Source organism: Pestalotiopsis fici (assembly GCF_000516985.1).
Source record: "Pestalotiopsis fici W106-1 unplaced genomic scaffold PFICI_Scf_1, whole genome shotgun sequence".
Taxonomy (NCBI): Eukaryota; Fungi; Ascomycota; class Sordariomycetes; order Amphisphaeriales; family Sporocadaceae; genus Pestalotiopsis; species Pestalotiopsis fici.
The window spans coordinates 2,174,670-2,189,335 of record NW_006917091.1 but is presented as its reverse complement, the minus strand read 5'-3'; the positions used below and the strand labels follow the sequence as shown (position 1 = coordinate 2,189,335).

Genomic DNA, 14,666 nt, shown 5'->3' with positions numbered 1-14,666 from the left:
CCTAATGTAGCTTGCAATAAAAGCATGGTCCAGTGTGGGCACTTAGGTACTGTAGTACTTTGATGTTAGTCAGCCAACCAGGCCCATGAGCATTCGAAAGGTCGCGTTTTGGGTGGCTGAATCTTTTGTATTTAGTTTTACTGTGATCTGCCTACATGATCATTTTCGTTCTGACAGTATCGCGTGTTCATAACACGTACATTTATCGAATGGCAGCTTGGAATATGGGACATCGAGTTTTTACAGAGCAAGAGCAAGCCCCACTGCTTCAGCCGCCAAGGTGGCGTCGCCAGTGTCAGGCAGGCAGTCAGGCAGTCAGCTGGTTGCGACGATGCCAACGTTGACGTATCTGCTTGCTGACTACCTAACCTTGGTAACCAATCCACCAACCATCATATTTACAGCCAAACCCGCTCTCTACTCTGACTGTGCGGAAGAAAGCAAATCTGAAGGCAATCGAATCCATGTGATACTCTTGTCAACCCGTTGTAATTAGGTCCATTGACATTCATTTCCCCACTCACGCGCAAAGAAGGACCATGATCAATGAAGTGAGGAGTCCTCGGTAGACTTGTTGCATTCCCATCACCAACCACTAGATCGCGTCCTCCTCTCCGTAATGGCATCCTCCTCAGCTGAGGCCGCCGGTCAGAAGGCTGTCTCAACGATCCGCTACAAAATTGCGACAGCATCAGCAGACGACGACAAGCTGAGTGACGTGTTGCAGAATCAGCTCGTGCCGTTGCTTGAGAAAGCTGCCAGTCCGCACAAGAGCGTGCGCGATGCTGTAAGGCCCCTGCTTGCATATATGTATGATCGTGTTCATGAGACAAGCGGCTGACTGGAATCTCTCGTTAGGCCTTTCAAGCGTATATCAGTGTCACTAAACTCATACAGCCCCCGAGGTACGTATCTCCACATTGAGGCGCACCGCTCCTCTTTCTTCCTCCCCATTATCGTCATTATCATCATCATCACATACTCACGTCTAATAGTGTTGTTTTACCCGTCGCCGCTTTGCTGGAACAGTACAAGAGGACTGCTTCCCCCGTGGTCAAGCAGCTTGATCTCGGCCTGGTTAAAAAAGGCCTTCTCCGGCTGGATCAGCAAAAGCGCCGCGAGCTTCTGCCTATTGTAGCGCGGGGCATCTCCAAAGAGACCAACCGTGCAAGTGCTTCTGGCTTTTTCATCATTTTGTTGAGACTCTTGCTAGAGATCAAGGTACCACCCCGGGGGACTCGAGACGATTCATCTTTTCGCGACGCCATCGGATTCTCTGACCCTTCCGACGCCAAATACATCGCAGAATGGCTAGCCCGGTTCCTACTCTTGAGGCAGGATTTGGCTTTAGCCTCGGCTGCCAATATCGAGTCAACTATGGCTTCTTCTCCCCCCACTGGACTCAGCTTGGACGACATTGAGTTCCTGCGGAGTAGTGATTTGAAAACCTGGAAACCAGGTGAACCCGGAAGTTTGGGATTGCCAGAGTGCAAACTCAAGGCCGTGAGCCTTCTGGCCAGTGGTGCCTTCACAGACGAGGAACGGTTCCTGCCCACCATTTTCGCGGCCGGTTCGGCAGACTCGAGAATTAATTCAATTGCGGATGACGTTTTAAAGCGGTCTTCCGTGAGCCTAGAGGATCGTTCTGTTATTGTGTCCTTGTTCCAGGCGCACCTGCGTCTTCCGGCTGCTCACAGGATCCAGATCCTACGGGTCCTATCCAAGTCGGTGACCGCCTGTACGATGCATGCCGAGGTAGTGGAAGCAGTCCGCGCAGACTTTGCGCTGACTGCCGGCGAAGGCGCAGCCATCACAGGTCTAGAGGCGTTGAGACTACACAAGGCTCTGCTTACTTTCCTTGCGTGGATCGCGAGGAACGGCTCGAATCAATCCACCAAGGATCACGAAATGGGGCCGAGCCTTGTACTACTCCTGAAAGATTACATACTTAAGCAGGGCTGGCCAGCTCCGCTGCCAGCCGCGAACCAGTCACAATATCAAGATGAGCAGAGATTGCGGGCAAATGCCTACGAGACCATCGGCACTTTAGCTCGAGGCAGTCATTTTGAGCACAAAGCCAAAGACTCGCTTTTGAAGTGGTTGTTTGACTCCTTGGTCTCTGATCCGAGTGCAGATATCGTGGTTTATATCGAAAGTGCTCTATCAAGCATGATGAGCCTCTTTGAACCGACGGACAGTGGCGAGCATCGAGATTTGGAGATTCTTCTTCTTGAATACATGACTTACCCAGACGGCCAAGGGCTTCGAACAGCAAAACATGTCGCTGCAAGGTTTGCCAACAACTGCCTCCCGTACAGCAACATCAAGGCGCGATGGATCGATATTATTGCTCTGGGAGGCAGCGGCCCCGAACGGCGCGATGTATCGGAAGAGGGCCAGAAAGGCTTGGACCCCTGGTGGGCCACCAAACTTCACCCAGACAAAGACCTGGTGCTGCCAGATTGGGCCCAGTTGGCGGACATGTTCTTCGATACTGCTCCGAACCAGATGCCTGACGACATGGATGTAGATCAAACATCGACCTATACTCTGTTCACAAACGAGAGGCTGAAGTCTTTCCCCATCGCCATCAAGTATGTGACACAGATGATTCGTCTAAATGCCCTGAACGAATCAAAGATTGAGATTGACTGGGAGAGCCAGCTGGCGACGCGCTTGCTGAATGACATCCCAACTCGTGCCCTCATGAGACAATACCTATCTGGAGTCGACCAGGGCCATTTGCTCAAGGTCGTCAATGCAGCTCTCGATGGCCTGCGCGACCATCCTGACGTCGGCGCCGAGGTATGCATGCAATCAGTGGCAGATTTGTTGTCATTTGCACCGTCCGAAACGATTATCGCCAAACTCTCCAGCAGAACATCTGAATTGTTGACATGGGCTCAATCTCATAACCAAAAGATACGACATCTTGCCTCGACAGTATTTGGTATACTTGCACCTTGGGATAGCCAAGGATCCCATCTAATATCCAAACTACGGACCTTCTTAGATTCTTGCCCAAAACCATCTGCCATGCAGTCTGCTGAGTACCAAGGCTCTCTAGCATTCCTCTGCAGCTATTTCTCTCGAGCGGCAATGTATGGAAAGATTGAATATTTCGATGACTCTCAGCACATGGAATACTTGCTATGCATCCTCTTGCCCATACTGAAGGGTTCAGATCAAACAGCCAAGGACAATGCTCTCCCCGCATTCTCTCAACTTTGGACTGCAAACATGGGCATGACAGACTCAGATGTGTTTGAAGAGTACGTGAGCGCGATGGAGACACTCGCAAAGGCCCACAATGAGAAGGCAATTTCTGCATTAGGTCGACTCGCCATGCCCTCCGCGACTACGACCGAGGCCGTAGACAAGGTTCTTGATGTCTTGTTTAGCCTTCATGAGATCAAGAGGACAGAGGTACATTTTGCCACGGGCGAAGCAATTGCAGCAGTGGTTGCACGTTGGGATTCTGAGTCGGTCCAGTTAGGTCTTGACGTTGACCCCGCTGGGGCAGGAGTTGCAGGATTGCAGAGCAGCATGGGTAGAAGAACAGGTCGCATCATTTCAACCGTAGAGAAGCTGATCACTGACTGCAAAACCACGAAGCCGTCTTTGTTGAAAGCGAGCGGTATCTGGCTATTTTGTCTTATCCAGTACTGCTCGCATGTACCCGAAGTACAGAGCCGTCTTCGAGATTGCCAAGTTGCCTTCATGCGACTTCTCAATGGTCGAGACGAGCTTGTACAAGAGACTGCATCCCGTGGTTTATCGCTGGTGTACGAGAAGGGCGATCCTTCACTCAGGGGTGATCTAGTAAAGGACTTGATCGCGGCCTTCACTGGCGCCAAAACTCAGCTCAAGGTTGATGATGACACTGAGCTATTTGATGCTGGTGCTTTGCCAACGGGCGACGGCAAGTCCGTCACATCCTACAAGGATATTATCAGTCTCGCGAACGAGGTTGGAGACCAGAGCCTAATATATAAATTCATGGCTCTAGCCACGAATGCTGCCACGTGGACGGCGCGCTCAGCCTTTGGTCGATTTGGGTTGAGCAACATTCTGTCCGAGGCCGAGCTTGACCCCAAAATCTACCCCAAGCTATATCGATACCGGTTCGATCCTAATTCGAACGTGAGGAGGTCAATGGATGATATCTGGAAGGCTGTGGTCAGGGATCCAACATCAACCATTGATGTATACTTTGATGCCATCATGACTGACCTGCTTAAAAGCATCCTCGACGGGCGTGAATGGCGCGTCAGAGAAGCAAGCTGCGCAGCTATTGCGGAACTGATTTATGGGCAACCTTTTCTAAAATACGAGAAGTACTACACCGATATCTGGAAGGTGGCGTTGAAAGTGCTTGACGATCAAAAGAGTACGGTCAGAGCGGCAGCCCTGAAGCTATGCATGGGTTTGTCAAAAACGCTCGTCACCCAGCTGACAGAAAACAACTCGTCCGCTTCTGCCAAAGCAATGATAGCACAGGTCCTTCCTTTTCTACTATCAGAAAAGGGCATCGAAAACTCAGTTCAGGAAGTCAAGTACATGGCCATTACCACTGTTCTTGACGTCGTCAAGAACGGTGGAAACACTCTGAAGCCATTCATTCCCACAATCATCACGCACAGCCTTGGCCTTCTTGGTACGATTGAGCCCGAGGCAATCAACTACTACTACCAGCGGGTCGGGGAACAGGACCGGGAGGAACTGGACAAGATGCGGAGCAACGCAGCAACTCGGTCTCCAATGTTTGAGTGCATCAGTAATTGCTTGCGTTTCACCGACGAAGAGGTGATGAAGGAGCTTGCGCCGCAACTGGCTCAGGCTATCAAATCCGCGATCGGCATGCAGACCAAAGTTGGATGCAGTGAAGTCATAGCTACTCTGGCGTTACGTCATAGCATATTTCTTCCACCATACAACGCAAACTTCCTCAAGATCATGGAAAGCCAGATCCTCGATCGAAATCACGAGGTCAGCAAAGCCTATGCTCGAAGCGCAGCCTATCTGGTCCGAACGGCATCTGCAGCGACACGGGAGCGATTCGCCTCGAGGCTGGCTGAGTTATACTTTGCCGCAGAGGACGACACCAGACGGCAAAAGATTGCGGACAGTATTTTAGCTATTGCCAAAATATCGCCGGATGCCTTTACGGATTTGGAGTCTCGCTTGCTCCCATTTGCCTACCTGGGCAAGCACGATACGGACGAGTATGTCTCCGAGGAATTTGAGGCTGTTTGGAGTCAGCACGCAGGTAGTGACCACACGGTGAGACGTTTTATTGATGAGATTGTTGGTGTCGTGTCCACAGCGCTTAGCACTTCTAAATGGGCACTGCAACATGGCGGTGCCCTGACTCTTGCCTCGATGATCAAGGCGCTTAGCCATGTGATTGGCAAGGATGGCCAGCTCGATGAGGGAGGATTGCAGAGGATATGGCCCGTACTTGATAAAGCTTTGGCATTGAAGACGTTCAAAGGCAAGGAAACGCTGGTTGCAGCTTATCCAATCTTTATCAGACACAGCAAGAAGCTCTGGGGCAGCGACGCAGCATTTGCAGCACAGACGAAGAAAATTGCCCTTCGCGAAGCAAAACGCAACAACGACGAGTACCGGCCTCATGCATTCGAGGCACTGGCAGAGTTTATTGCCGCACGGCAAGATGAAGACATGTACGCCGAAGCTGTCGCGGTAGTTTCCGAGTATTTGAAGCCCGATTCACAAGCAGATCACAGCCTGACTGAAATCGAACGTAACACGACGGCGGCGGCACTCAAGGTTGCCATGATGAGTTACAGCCCATCAAAGCTACAGACGAATCCAGGAGCCGTTCTCGAAGAGGTCATCTCGGTACTCGAAGGCGCAAAGAAAGCGCCAGCTATCGCGAGAGACACTTTCTTTACCTGCTCGGCAGAGCTGCTCAAAGCCGCGTCCTCGTCTGGTGGTGCACCTTCAACCGGCACCAATCAGATCGGCCATAGATGGTTAGAGATGCTGACAGTAGAAAGTGACGTGGCTCTGGTTGAAAGTCAACGCGCCGGCCGAGCGAAAGCGCTTCGTTCGTTTGGAGAGGCGCTCAGGAAGGGTATCTTTGGGGAACCCATGGAATCCTTGACAGAAGAGGCTTATAGTATGATTACTGCTTTATTGGAAGCGGATAGATCGCTTGATGTGCAGAAGCTACTTCAACAGGCTGCTGCCACTCTCAACAGATGAGAGAGCTTGCCTAGACAAGCAATTTCCAGTAACCGTAGAGATAGACGATAAATAAATAGATGATTAGATGATTGAGAGAGGTGTTGCCCCCCCCCCCCCCCCCTTCTAAAAAACACAGTAGCAAAATGCAAGGACAACGATATAGAATACGGGTGATTGTTTAGTGTTTGGCTTACATCTGGTGTTTCGGTGTTTCGGTGTCTTGATGTCTCGATGTCTTTTTCTTCTTTTATTCTTCTTTTATTCTTCTTTTATTCTTCTTTTATTCTTCTTTTATTCTTCTTTTATTCTTCTTTTATTCTTCTTTTATTCTTCTTTTATTCTTCTTTTATTCTTCTTTTATTCTTCTTTTATTCTTCTTTTATTCTTCTTTTATTCAGGCATTGATTTGGTACTGCTTGTCGCTTGATGAATAGACTTGCCCACAGGGCTGAGATACAACGAACAAAGTGACCTCCGTTGTCTCATTGTTTAGGATGCCCGGGTCAACTTGTTGTTGATTTTGGATACTATTTTTAAAAAAAACAAAAAAAAAAAAAACCAACTGGGCCCGCGCGTGGAGTGTGAGGCATCCATACAGGCAGTGAGTGGTCAGTCATGCATGCGCAATTACTTCAGCTCTAAGTACCTGCTTGGTTGCCTCACTGTATGTCTACCGCGTATTTGCATCACTATCACTTGAACAGGCTCCCGAGGAACAGCTTAGCGGCACGTAAATCAGCCTCTGCCGATTGGGAGGCAGAGTTTGCGTTACAGTAGGGTAGGTTGCCTCTTGGTTAGGTAGGTATGTAGGTAGGTATGTAGGTAGGTATGTAGGTAGGTATGTAGGTAGGTATGTAGGTAGGTATGTAGGTAGGTAGGTATGTAGATAGGTAGGTATGTAGGTACTGGGGCAAGTTGCTTCGTGACCTTGGTTTCTCGTCGCTCGCGGTACCTATCATCTTCATAAGTCAAGCGTCTTCTGGGCCTCGACCAATCTTTGTTCCTTGCTTTCCTGCTTGTCGACCATCTTGACGAGCGTATCTCTGCCTTGGGCACACCAAGGTAGTATAACCTAGAATTTGCCTCGTTTCACCAAGGTCTGAGTGAGCCTCGGGTAGCAGGGAAGCAAGTACAGGCAGAAAAGAGGAGAGAAAGAAGGAAAAAGGCATTTGCCTGGGGAACATGCATTTCAACTAATGCCCGTATGATCTCCGACATATCCAAGCTGTCGAAATTTCCTCAATTCGTTTATATAAGTCAAGATTTCTTAGCAGCCCACCACACACCAGGTGAGGAGGTCTTGTCTGGAACCTTGTAGTGTAAAGTAATGTAGGTACTATTACCTTCAATGACGGTAACTGATCCGACACCCACCCACCACCCACCACGCTAGGCAAGGTAGAAGGTACCTGCCCATCCGCCCGTCTTCCTGCCCAACATCAAAGTACAGACGTACGTACCTTTTCCATTGACAACTGCACCCCGCCATCAATTTGATCCATCAGCAGCAGCACTCAACTGGTTCCTTCATGCTTGGAATCGATCGCACCCAACATAGTGCCACCGCGACCGCCACACCTCTATTTTCATTCTTCCAACAGCAGTCGCTAACGGACTGAAGACGACAATCGTCGTCAACATTAGACGTCCGAATTTCGTTACTCCCCTCATAATTTACTACTAGGCATTGTACCGCAGCCCATCGCGTCCCGGTGAAGCTATAGCCGAAGTCCCCCTCCAAGTCTGCCCGTCATGGATGAAGACGTCGCTCAGTTCATGGCCATTACTGGCACCGACAATGAGAGAGTCGCCCGAGGTTATCTCGAGATCTCTGGAAACGACCAGATGCAGGCGATTCAGCTATTCTTCGAGAGCCCCGAACTGGCAGCCAACTTCACAAGCGATACGCATACAACTTCAGCCCATCCTTCCTCTACTCGCGATCCACGACGCTTGACCGGCCGCGAAGACTCCCGCGGCGTCATTACGATTGATTCCGACGACGACGATGACATAGCCATGGCCGAAGGTGGCGATGATGATGATGATGACAATGACGACGTCGCTGCTGTCGCCAGAGCTGCCCAGGAAGAGGACGACGCTGCCATGGCAAGACGACTACAGGAGGAGATTTATGGCCAAGGGGGTGCCGCTGCCGATGAAGTGAGAGCACCCATGAGCCGAACCACCGAGACCCTTGTTGCCCCCAATCCAGCTTGGAGCTTGGAGGATGACCGCGAAGCTGCCGTCCTGGAGCAACTGCGCCGCAGAAGACAACCGCCTAGTATGTGTGCAAGACGTGCTTGCCTCCCCCATCGCGTGTACACAATTCCCCACTGACACTATTGTGCAGGTCAACCAGCAAACCCCTTCAGCCAGTCAGTATGGGATGAACCGATCGCCCCGGGTGAAGGTGTGCCGCCTGTACCCATGAGCTCCCGGCCGGCTGGCGGCCGATCGCAACGACTTGCCGACATGTTCAGACCTCCGTACGATATCATATCTCATTTATCCTGGGAAGATGCTAGAGAGGAGGGCAAGGAAGAAAAGAAGTGGATCATTGTTAACGTGCAAGACTCATCCGACTTCAATTGCCAGACTCTGAATCGCGATCACTGGAAGGACGCCAACATCAGATCCCTGCTTCAGGAGCACTTTATCTTTATGCAGTTCGACAAGGACAACCCTCGTGGCCAAGAATATCTTGGCTTCTACTTTTCCCAGCACGAAAATGCCAGCAACTATCCTTACGTTGCTATCATTGACCCGCGGACGGGCGAGCAGGTAAAGCTGTGGTCGGGGCTGCCATTTCCTGACAAGGGAGAATTCTATTCGGATCTCATCGAATTTCTTGACAGATACAGCTTAGCCGCCAACAGCAAAAACCCTGTCCCGAAAACAAAGCCAAAGGCAAAGAAAGTGGACGTTGATCGTATGACTGAGGAGGAAATGCTCGAAATGGCACTCCAAAACAGCATGGAAAATGGTGGTGGCCCATCCAAGACCAGTGAAGAGGACCCCGATGCGCTGACTAAATCTGTCCCGGAGCTTGACAAGGGCAAAGAGACTGCGGTCACTCAAGAGCCTGCTTCTCCCTTTGCGGCAATCCCGTCAGATAGGCCTCATGTAGAACCAGAGAACAACCCAGCCAGCACTACTCGTATTCAGTTCCGACATCCAGCTGGCCGAGTTATTCGCCGCTTTTCAACAGCAGAGCCAGTACAGCGAATCTATGAGTGGCTCAAGGCAGAGCCACTGGAGGGCAAGGATGGCCTGGTATTTGAGTTGAAGGCCCAGCCTGGAGGTGATTTGATTGAGAGACTCGAAGCTACGATTGAGCAAGCTGGCCTGAAGAACGGAACGGTCATGATCGAGTTTATCGAGGACGAGTAAAGACCGTGTCATGACTCGATTTCCACCACATAGATTCATCATTTCCAAGGGGTTTCGGCGTCGTGGACATCATGCGATAGGCTGCATCATCTTGATAAAGTAAAGGCTTCGCGATAAAGGTTTGCATTCCAACTAGGGCACGTCCATAGATATCGTTTTCATTACTCATAAAAGCGCCATTATGGCAAGCAATCCAGACAGTCGACGGACCCGTGTCGATCTATATTCACTTGCTATTGATTGTCCTGCAGTCTATGTTGTAATAATATGTATAGTCACTCGGAGCTCAGTATGTGGGCTTTCTTCCTTCTGTCCATGACATCAAACGGATTTTTCGTTGCTTATTGGCTGGTAATACTCGTTCATGTGCAGATTGCCTCATCAAGCCCGGAGCAATAAAAGAACTGGACCCTGAAGTATTTTTTTTTCTTTTTCTACCCCTCCTTGCAGACACGGGTATGTATGGAAATCAGCTACGTGAACAGCTCCGAGACGGGGTCTGAGAGTGATACTGCCAGCCTCTTACCCTACCACTTTATTCTTGAATACATACGCAGCCAGTAACGTTGGGTGGTCGGGACTTAATTGCCAATAGGCAGTGATTCCATTCGCTGTCGGTCTTTTGACCGCGCATATGCCGAAAGTAACGGAGTCGCACATCCCCATTGGGGACGTCCGTGGCGCCAGTTCAGCTGCGCATAAGAAGCTTACGCATGTTGCCGTATTTATTCATGGCTGGGTCAGAGGTGCTTAAGGTGTGGACTTTCAGCATTCTCCTTTTCAGCGTTGTCGACATACTTTTCTTTCATATCTGCATCTTCTTAAATTTATTTCCCAAAATTCCGGGAATTGTTTCGGGGAGCCTCATAATCTTGAAGTAATTTCAAGAATAATCCTCGAGTGGTGTGATACTCATTTTGTTTGTTTTCCCCCCTAGTCATCCCTTGTGGACGTCCTATCAAGATAAAAAGGAGCAGTCCGTTCACCGAAGCATACATCATCGCAATGTATTTGACATTTCTTGGTTTGCTCGCTTCGGGTGAGTTACCGTGGACGTCGCTGGGTCAGCTGGAGGTTTCATGATGAAACACGCTGCAGAAGAACATGGTGCTAACCGATGTGTACATTTCAATATTTAGCAACGACAGCACACGCGCGAGGCCAGTGGGGTGATGATTATGACGGCGGTGGTCCCGGATGGGGCTACTACTACGGTGGCTCTGGTAACGATGACGACGGCTTCGGAAGCGGCTTCGGGAGTGGGATTGGCATCGATTATGCTAAAGCGACTCGATATCGCACTGCCCATGGAGCCCTTGCTGCGCTCGCCTTTGTGGGACTCTTTCCCATCGGGGCCATCATCATGAGACTGGTTCCCGGACGGCTGACATGGCTCGTTCATGGTATATTTCAGCTGATTGCGTATGCCGTGTTTATATCTGCTGCGGCTCTTGGTATATACCTCGTGCGCATGGTCCGTATTCCACCAGATGGACGATCCTTGGTGAGTTCCGGCTGAGATCTTTTCTTCTCCTCCACCTTCTCATGGCCACGGCTCACAGAGACCTGCAGCTTTCCATTCCTACAGCGAATGCTCATCCAATAATCGGCATAATTATACTAGTAGTCCTCTTCTTCCAGCCCGCCCTGGGATGGTTCCATCATCTCAGGTTCAAACGTCTAGGATGCCGCACTGCCTGCTCACACGCCCATATTTGGGTCGGCCGTATCGCAGTCACACTGGGCATCATAAATGGCGGCCTTGGGCTTCAGCTGGCCCGCGCCAGCAGGCCGGCCGTCATTGCATACTCCGTCATTGCCGCCATTGTGTGGCTTACGTGGGTCGCTGCAGCCGTCATTGGCGAGCGTAGACGCCGCAGCAATGCTGTGCCTACCGCAGCCGCTGCCGGTGCCGGTGGGAGGAGGCTGGGCGGCCGCGACCCGCGCTCGCCGTACTCGTCCGAGCCAATCAATGGCGGACCGATCTACACCAGGCGTGACGGCAGAGGCGTGGAGCTCGGAGCCATGAAGCGTGGACGCGGAAGCAGTTCAAACTCCTCCGTGTCATCATACTCTCCACGAAGATGAATCATCTACCGACTGACTGCTCCAAGCGCACTCAATATAGCCTGTGTGGTGTGCGTCATGAATAACATGTGCTATCGTGGCAAGTCATTATTATATTTGGCGAGGGAAATGAGAGTCTCTGCCCACGACAATGAGATGGAATAAGAATGTGAATATAAGCGTGGGTGCCCATGTGTGGTATTCGTGCATTTACTCAAGTCAAGTTATGAGGCGCTACTGGGACTTGTTTGGCTAGCGATATTTCATACTTGCCACGATTGAATGATTGATAAAAAAATGAGAAGAGAAATGTCACTTTCCAACTCTCCATCTACATGCGTACATATATAGCTGATTATCATAATGGACTGATGCTCTCTCTGTCTTTCGTTCGAGGTGTACCTAGGTGTATGTACGGTAGATAGAGTATAATACTAGTATGAAGTGTTCCACCTTTGTGTACGGTGGGGCCTGGCGGGCGTACTCTGTACCAGCGTCCCTCCGACTAATCTTTAGAAGAAAACGCGCCAAGTGGGGGGTTTAAACGACCCCGTTGCTTCCCCAGATCTCGACGCGTAGTTTCTAAAATGCGTAGTTTCCGCCCAGACGCGTTAAGCACAAACAGCAAGTTGGCCGTATTTCAACCATTACACTTAGTCACACACATGCCTCATGGTTGGGCCAGTCTTGTTAAACACCTGACAATTCATAATCCAACCTCAGATTGGCCTGGTTCGTGGAAAGCACGAGTACAATTGGCCGTAGCCTGTCTCACTGCCCTATAATTCTTCGGCTAACCACATATTGGCGGAAGACCTCACCACCACCCAAAACCCTCCACGCGCGAGGTACGAATTATCGGTACACCCCCTTCTGGCCCTTTTCCGTCTCACGCAATCAATGTGGCCCCCCACAATTCATTGAATCAGTCAAATTCTCTACCTTTCCAGTCGTGAAGACCGCCCAGGATGGATGAGGATTACCCGCCGGGCCCGGCTGTGGTCAGGCAAACTTCTACTGTCGCCGTGAAGCCGGAACCTGGCCGGGAAAATGTCTTGCCAGGGTCTGCCTCGACGTGCATGCCAGCTCTTCCCACTCCTCCTGCTGGCTCCCATGTGAAGACGGAACCGGTAGTGGCCACACCACTGGTGTCTGCACCTAGTCGCGGAGCATCACCCTCACGGACTTCAGCTCAGCCGATGCTTTACCCAAAGCCCGAGCCTAGCATAGACAGCGCTTCTATGCCGGATAAAAAGCCCGACAAGGATGACCTCGACGATTCATCTCAGACCAATTATCTTCAGCAAATCGTTGCCTTGAATAATCCAGAGACTCTCGAAGCAGGCGTCAAGGTTGGCGTCCAGGTACTAGACGGGCTGCTTTCCACTCTGACCTCGGACAACGACGACATCAAGGCATGGGTCAAGTCCATCAAAGACCTTAGAGAGCGTGCCAAGCCCGCAAAGACCATTGTTGGAGTCGTCGGCAACACCGGCGCTGGCAAGAGCAGCGTCATTAATGCTCTCCTGGATGAAGAACGCCTACTTCCAACCAATTGTATGAGAGCCTGCACAGCTTCCCCCACCGAGATTTCCTACAACTACTCAGTGAACCCCGATGAACTCTACCGCGCTGAAATAGAGTTCATCTCGAAGCAGGACTGGATTCGTGAGCTTGGAGTTCTCTTCAAGGACCTGCTAGACGGCAATGGCGAGGTCTCACGCGATTGCAACAACAGCGACAGCGATGCGGGAGTTGCGTATGCCAAGTTGACAGCCGTCTATCCCAACAAGACGAAAGAAATGCTGGCCACTGGAACCCCAGAGCGCTTTGCGGCTGACGGTGCTGTGTCTCGTGTCCTGGGAACAACAAAGAAGCTTACCGAGACAACGTCCAAGGATCTCTTTCGAAGAATGCAGCATTATGTGGACAGCAAGGAGAAGGAGCGAGGTGATAGAAACCGCAAAGACCAGCCCATGGAATACTGGCCCTTGATCAAGGTTGTCAGGATCTATACAAAGGCCACTGCCCTTTCGACCGGGGCTGTCATTGTAGATTTGGTAAGTCTCATACTTGTCTTCAACTCTAGGATGGTGGTTCAAATTCACATGCGCTCTCGTTCGTGGAGTATTTAGTAATTACAATCAAATCCTCAAGACTTTTGCCCAGGATCGACCTGGTTGAAGAAAACAATGCTAATGGCTGTATCATTCTAGCCGGGTGTTCAAGATTCCAACGCAGCCCGAGCAGCTGTGGCGGCAAACTACATGAAAGCCTGCACCGGACTGTGGATTGTGGCACCCATCAATCGCGCGGTGGACGACAAGACAGCCAAGACACTTCTGGGCGATTCGTTCAAGCGCCAGCTCAAGTTTGACGGAACTTATTCTGCAGTCACGTTTATATGCTCCAAAACAGACGACATCTCAGTCCTCGAGGCTTCAGAGAGTTTAGGCATAGACGAGGAGATTTCCGAGTCTTACGAGCGTTCTGAAGATCTCAAACGCACCAAAGAGAGATTGAAGAAGAAAGTTGTTGACTTGAGAGCAAAGAAGCGCGGCTATAATGAAACGATTGAGGATATTGAAACCAAATGGGACATTTGGGATGACCTTCGAACCAAGGCATCTGAGGGCGAGACAGTCTACGCACCTGCTGAGAAGTCGAACAACAAGAAGCGCAAGCGACAGAACACATCATCCAAGAGCCGCAAAAATCATGCCTCTTCTGATACTGATGATTCAGAAGACTCGGTTTCAGACTGGAGCGATAAGGAAAACTCTCAGCCAACCGAGGAGCAGACTCCACTGACGGAACAGGAGATAGAACAGACTCTTGCCGCGTTGAAATCGCAAAAGAAACAGATTCGGGAGGACAAACGCGAGCTAGATGTTGAAATCAAGCAAATTACCCAGCAAATGGAAGAGTGTCAGCAAGAGAGAGACACACGTAAGTGCATTCTTTACCTTTTTTTTTTTTTTTTTCTTTTTTTC

General features: G+C 50.5%; 4 protein-coding genes across 4 annotated transcripts in view; all 4 read left to right on the top strand.

Annotated features, from left to right (window-relative positions):
• Positions 1-619: 619 nt before the first annotated feature.
• PFICI_00658 (uncharacterized protein) lies at positions 620-6,231 on the top strand (the record flags this gene model as incomplete). The annotated part of the gene is made up of 3 exons (XM_007829239.1): positions 620-787; positions 859-905; positions 996-6,231. 3 exons carry the CDS (start codon positions 620-622, stop codon positions 6,229-6,231), a joined length of 5,451 nt encoding a protein of 1,816 aa, XP_007827430.1.
• Positions 6,232-7,965: 1,734 nt separating this feature from the next.
• On the top strand, positions 7,966-9,606 carry PFICI_00657 (uncharacterized protein; the record flags this gene model as incomplete). Its single annotated transcript, XM_007829238.1, has 2 exons — positions 7,966-8,497; positions 8,567-9,606. The coding sequence occupies 2 exons, from the start codon at positions 7,966-7,968 to the stop codon at positions 9,604-9,606; spliced, it is 1,572 nt and encodes a 523-aa protein (XP_007827429.1).
• Positions 9,607-10,611: 1,005 nt separating this feature from the next.
• On the top strand, positions 10,612-11,694 carry PFICI_00656 (uncharacterized protein; the record flags this gene model as incomplete). The annotated part of the gene is made up of 3 exons (XM_007829237.1): positions 10,612-10,645; positions 10,746-11,110; positions 11,179-11,694. The coding sequence occupies 3 exons, from the start codon at positions 10,612-10,614 to the stop codon at positions 11,692-11,694; spliced, it is 915 nt and encodes a 304-aa protein (XP_007827428.1).
• Positions 11,695-12,752: 1,058 nt separating this feature from the next.
• Positions 12,753-14,666, top strand: part of PFICI_00655 (uncharacterized protein) — a gene marked incomplete at both ends in the record, with an annotated part of 4,450 nt that continues 2,536 nt past the window's right edge. Inside the window, 2 exons of the mRNA XM_007829236.1 lie at positions 12,753-13,733; positions 13,890-14,622. Of these exons, the coding sequence (XP_007827427.1) occupies positions 12,753-13,733; positions 13,890-14,622 (1,714 nt within the window). The remainder of the gene's footprint in view (positions 13,734-13,889; positions 14,623-14,666) is intronic.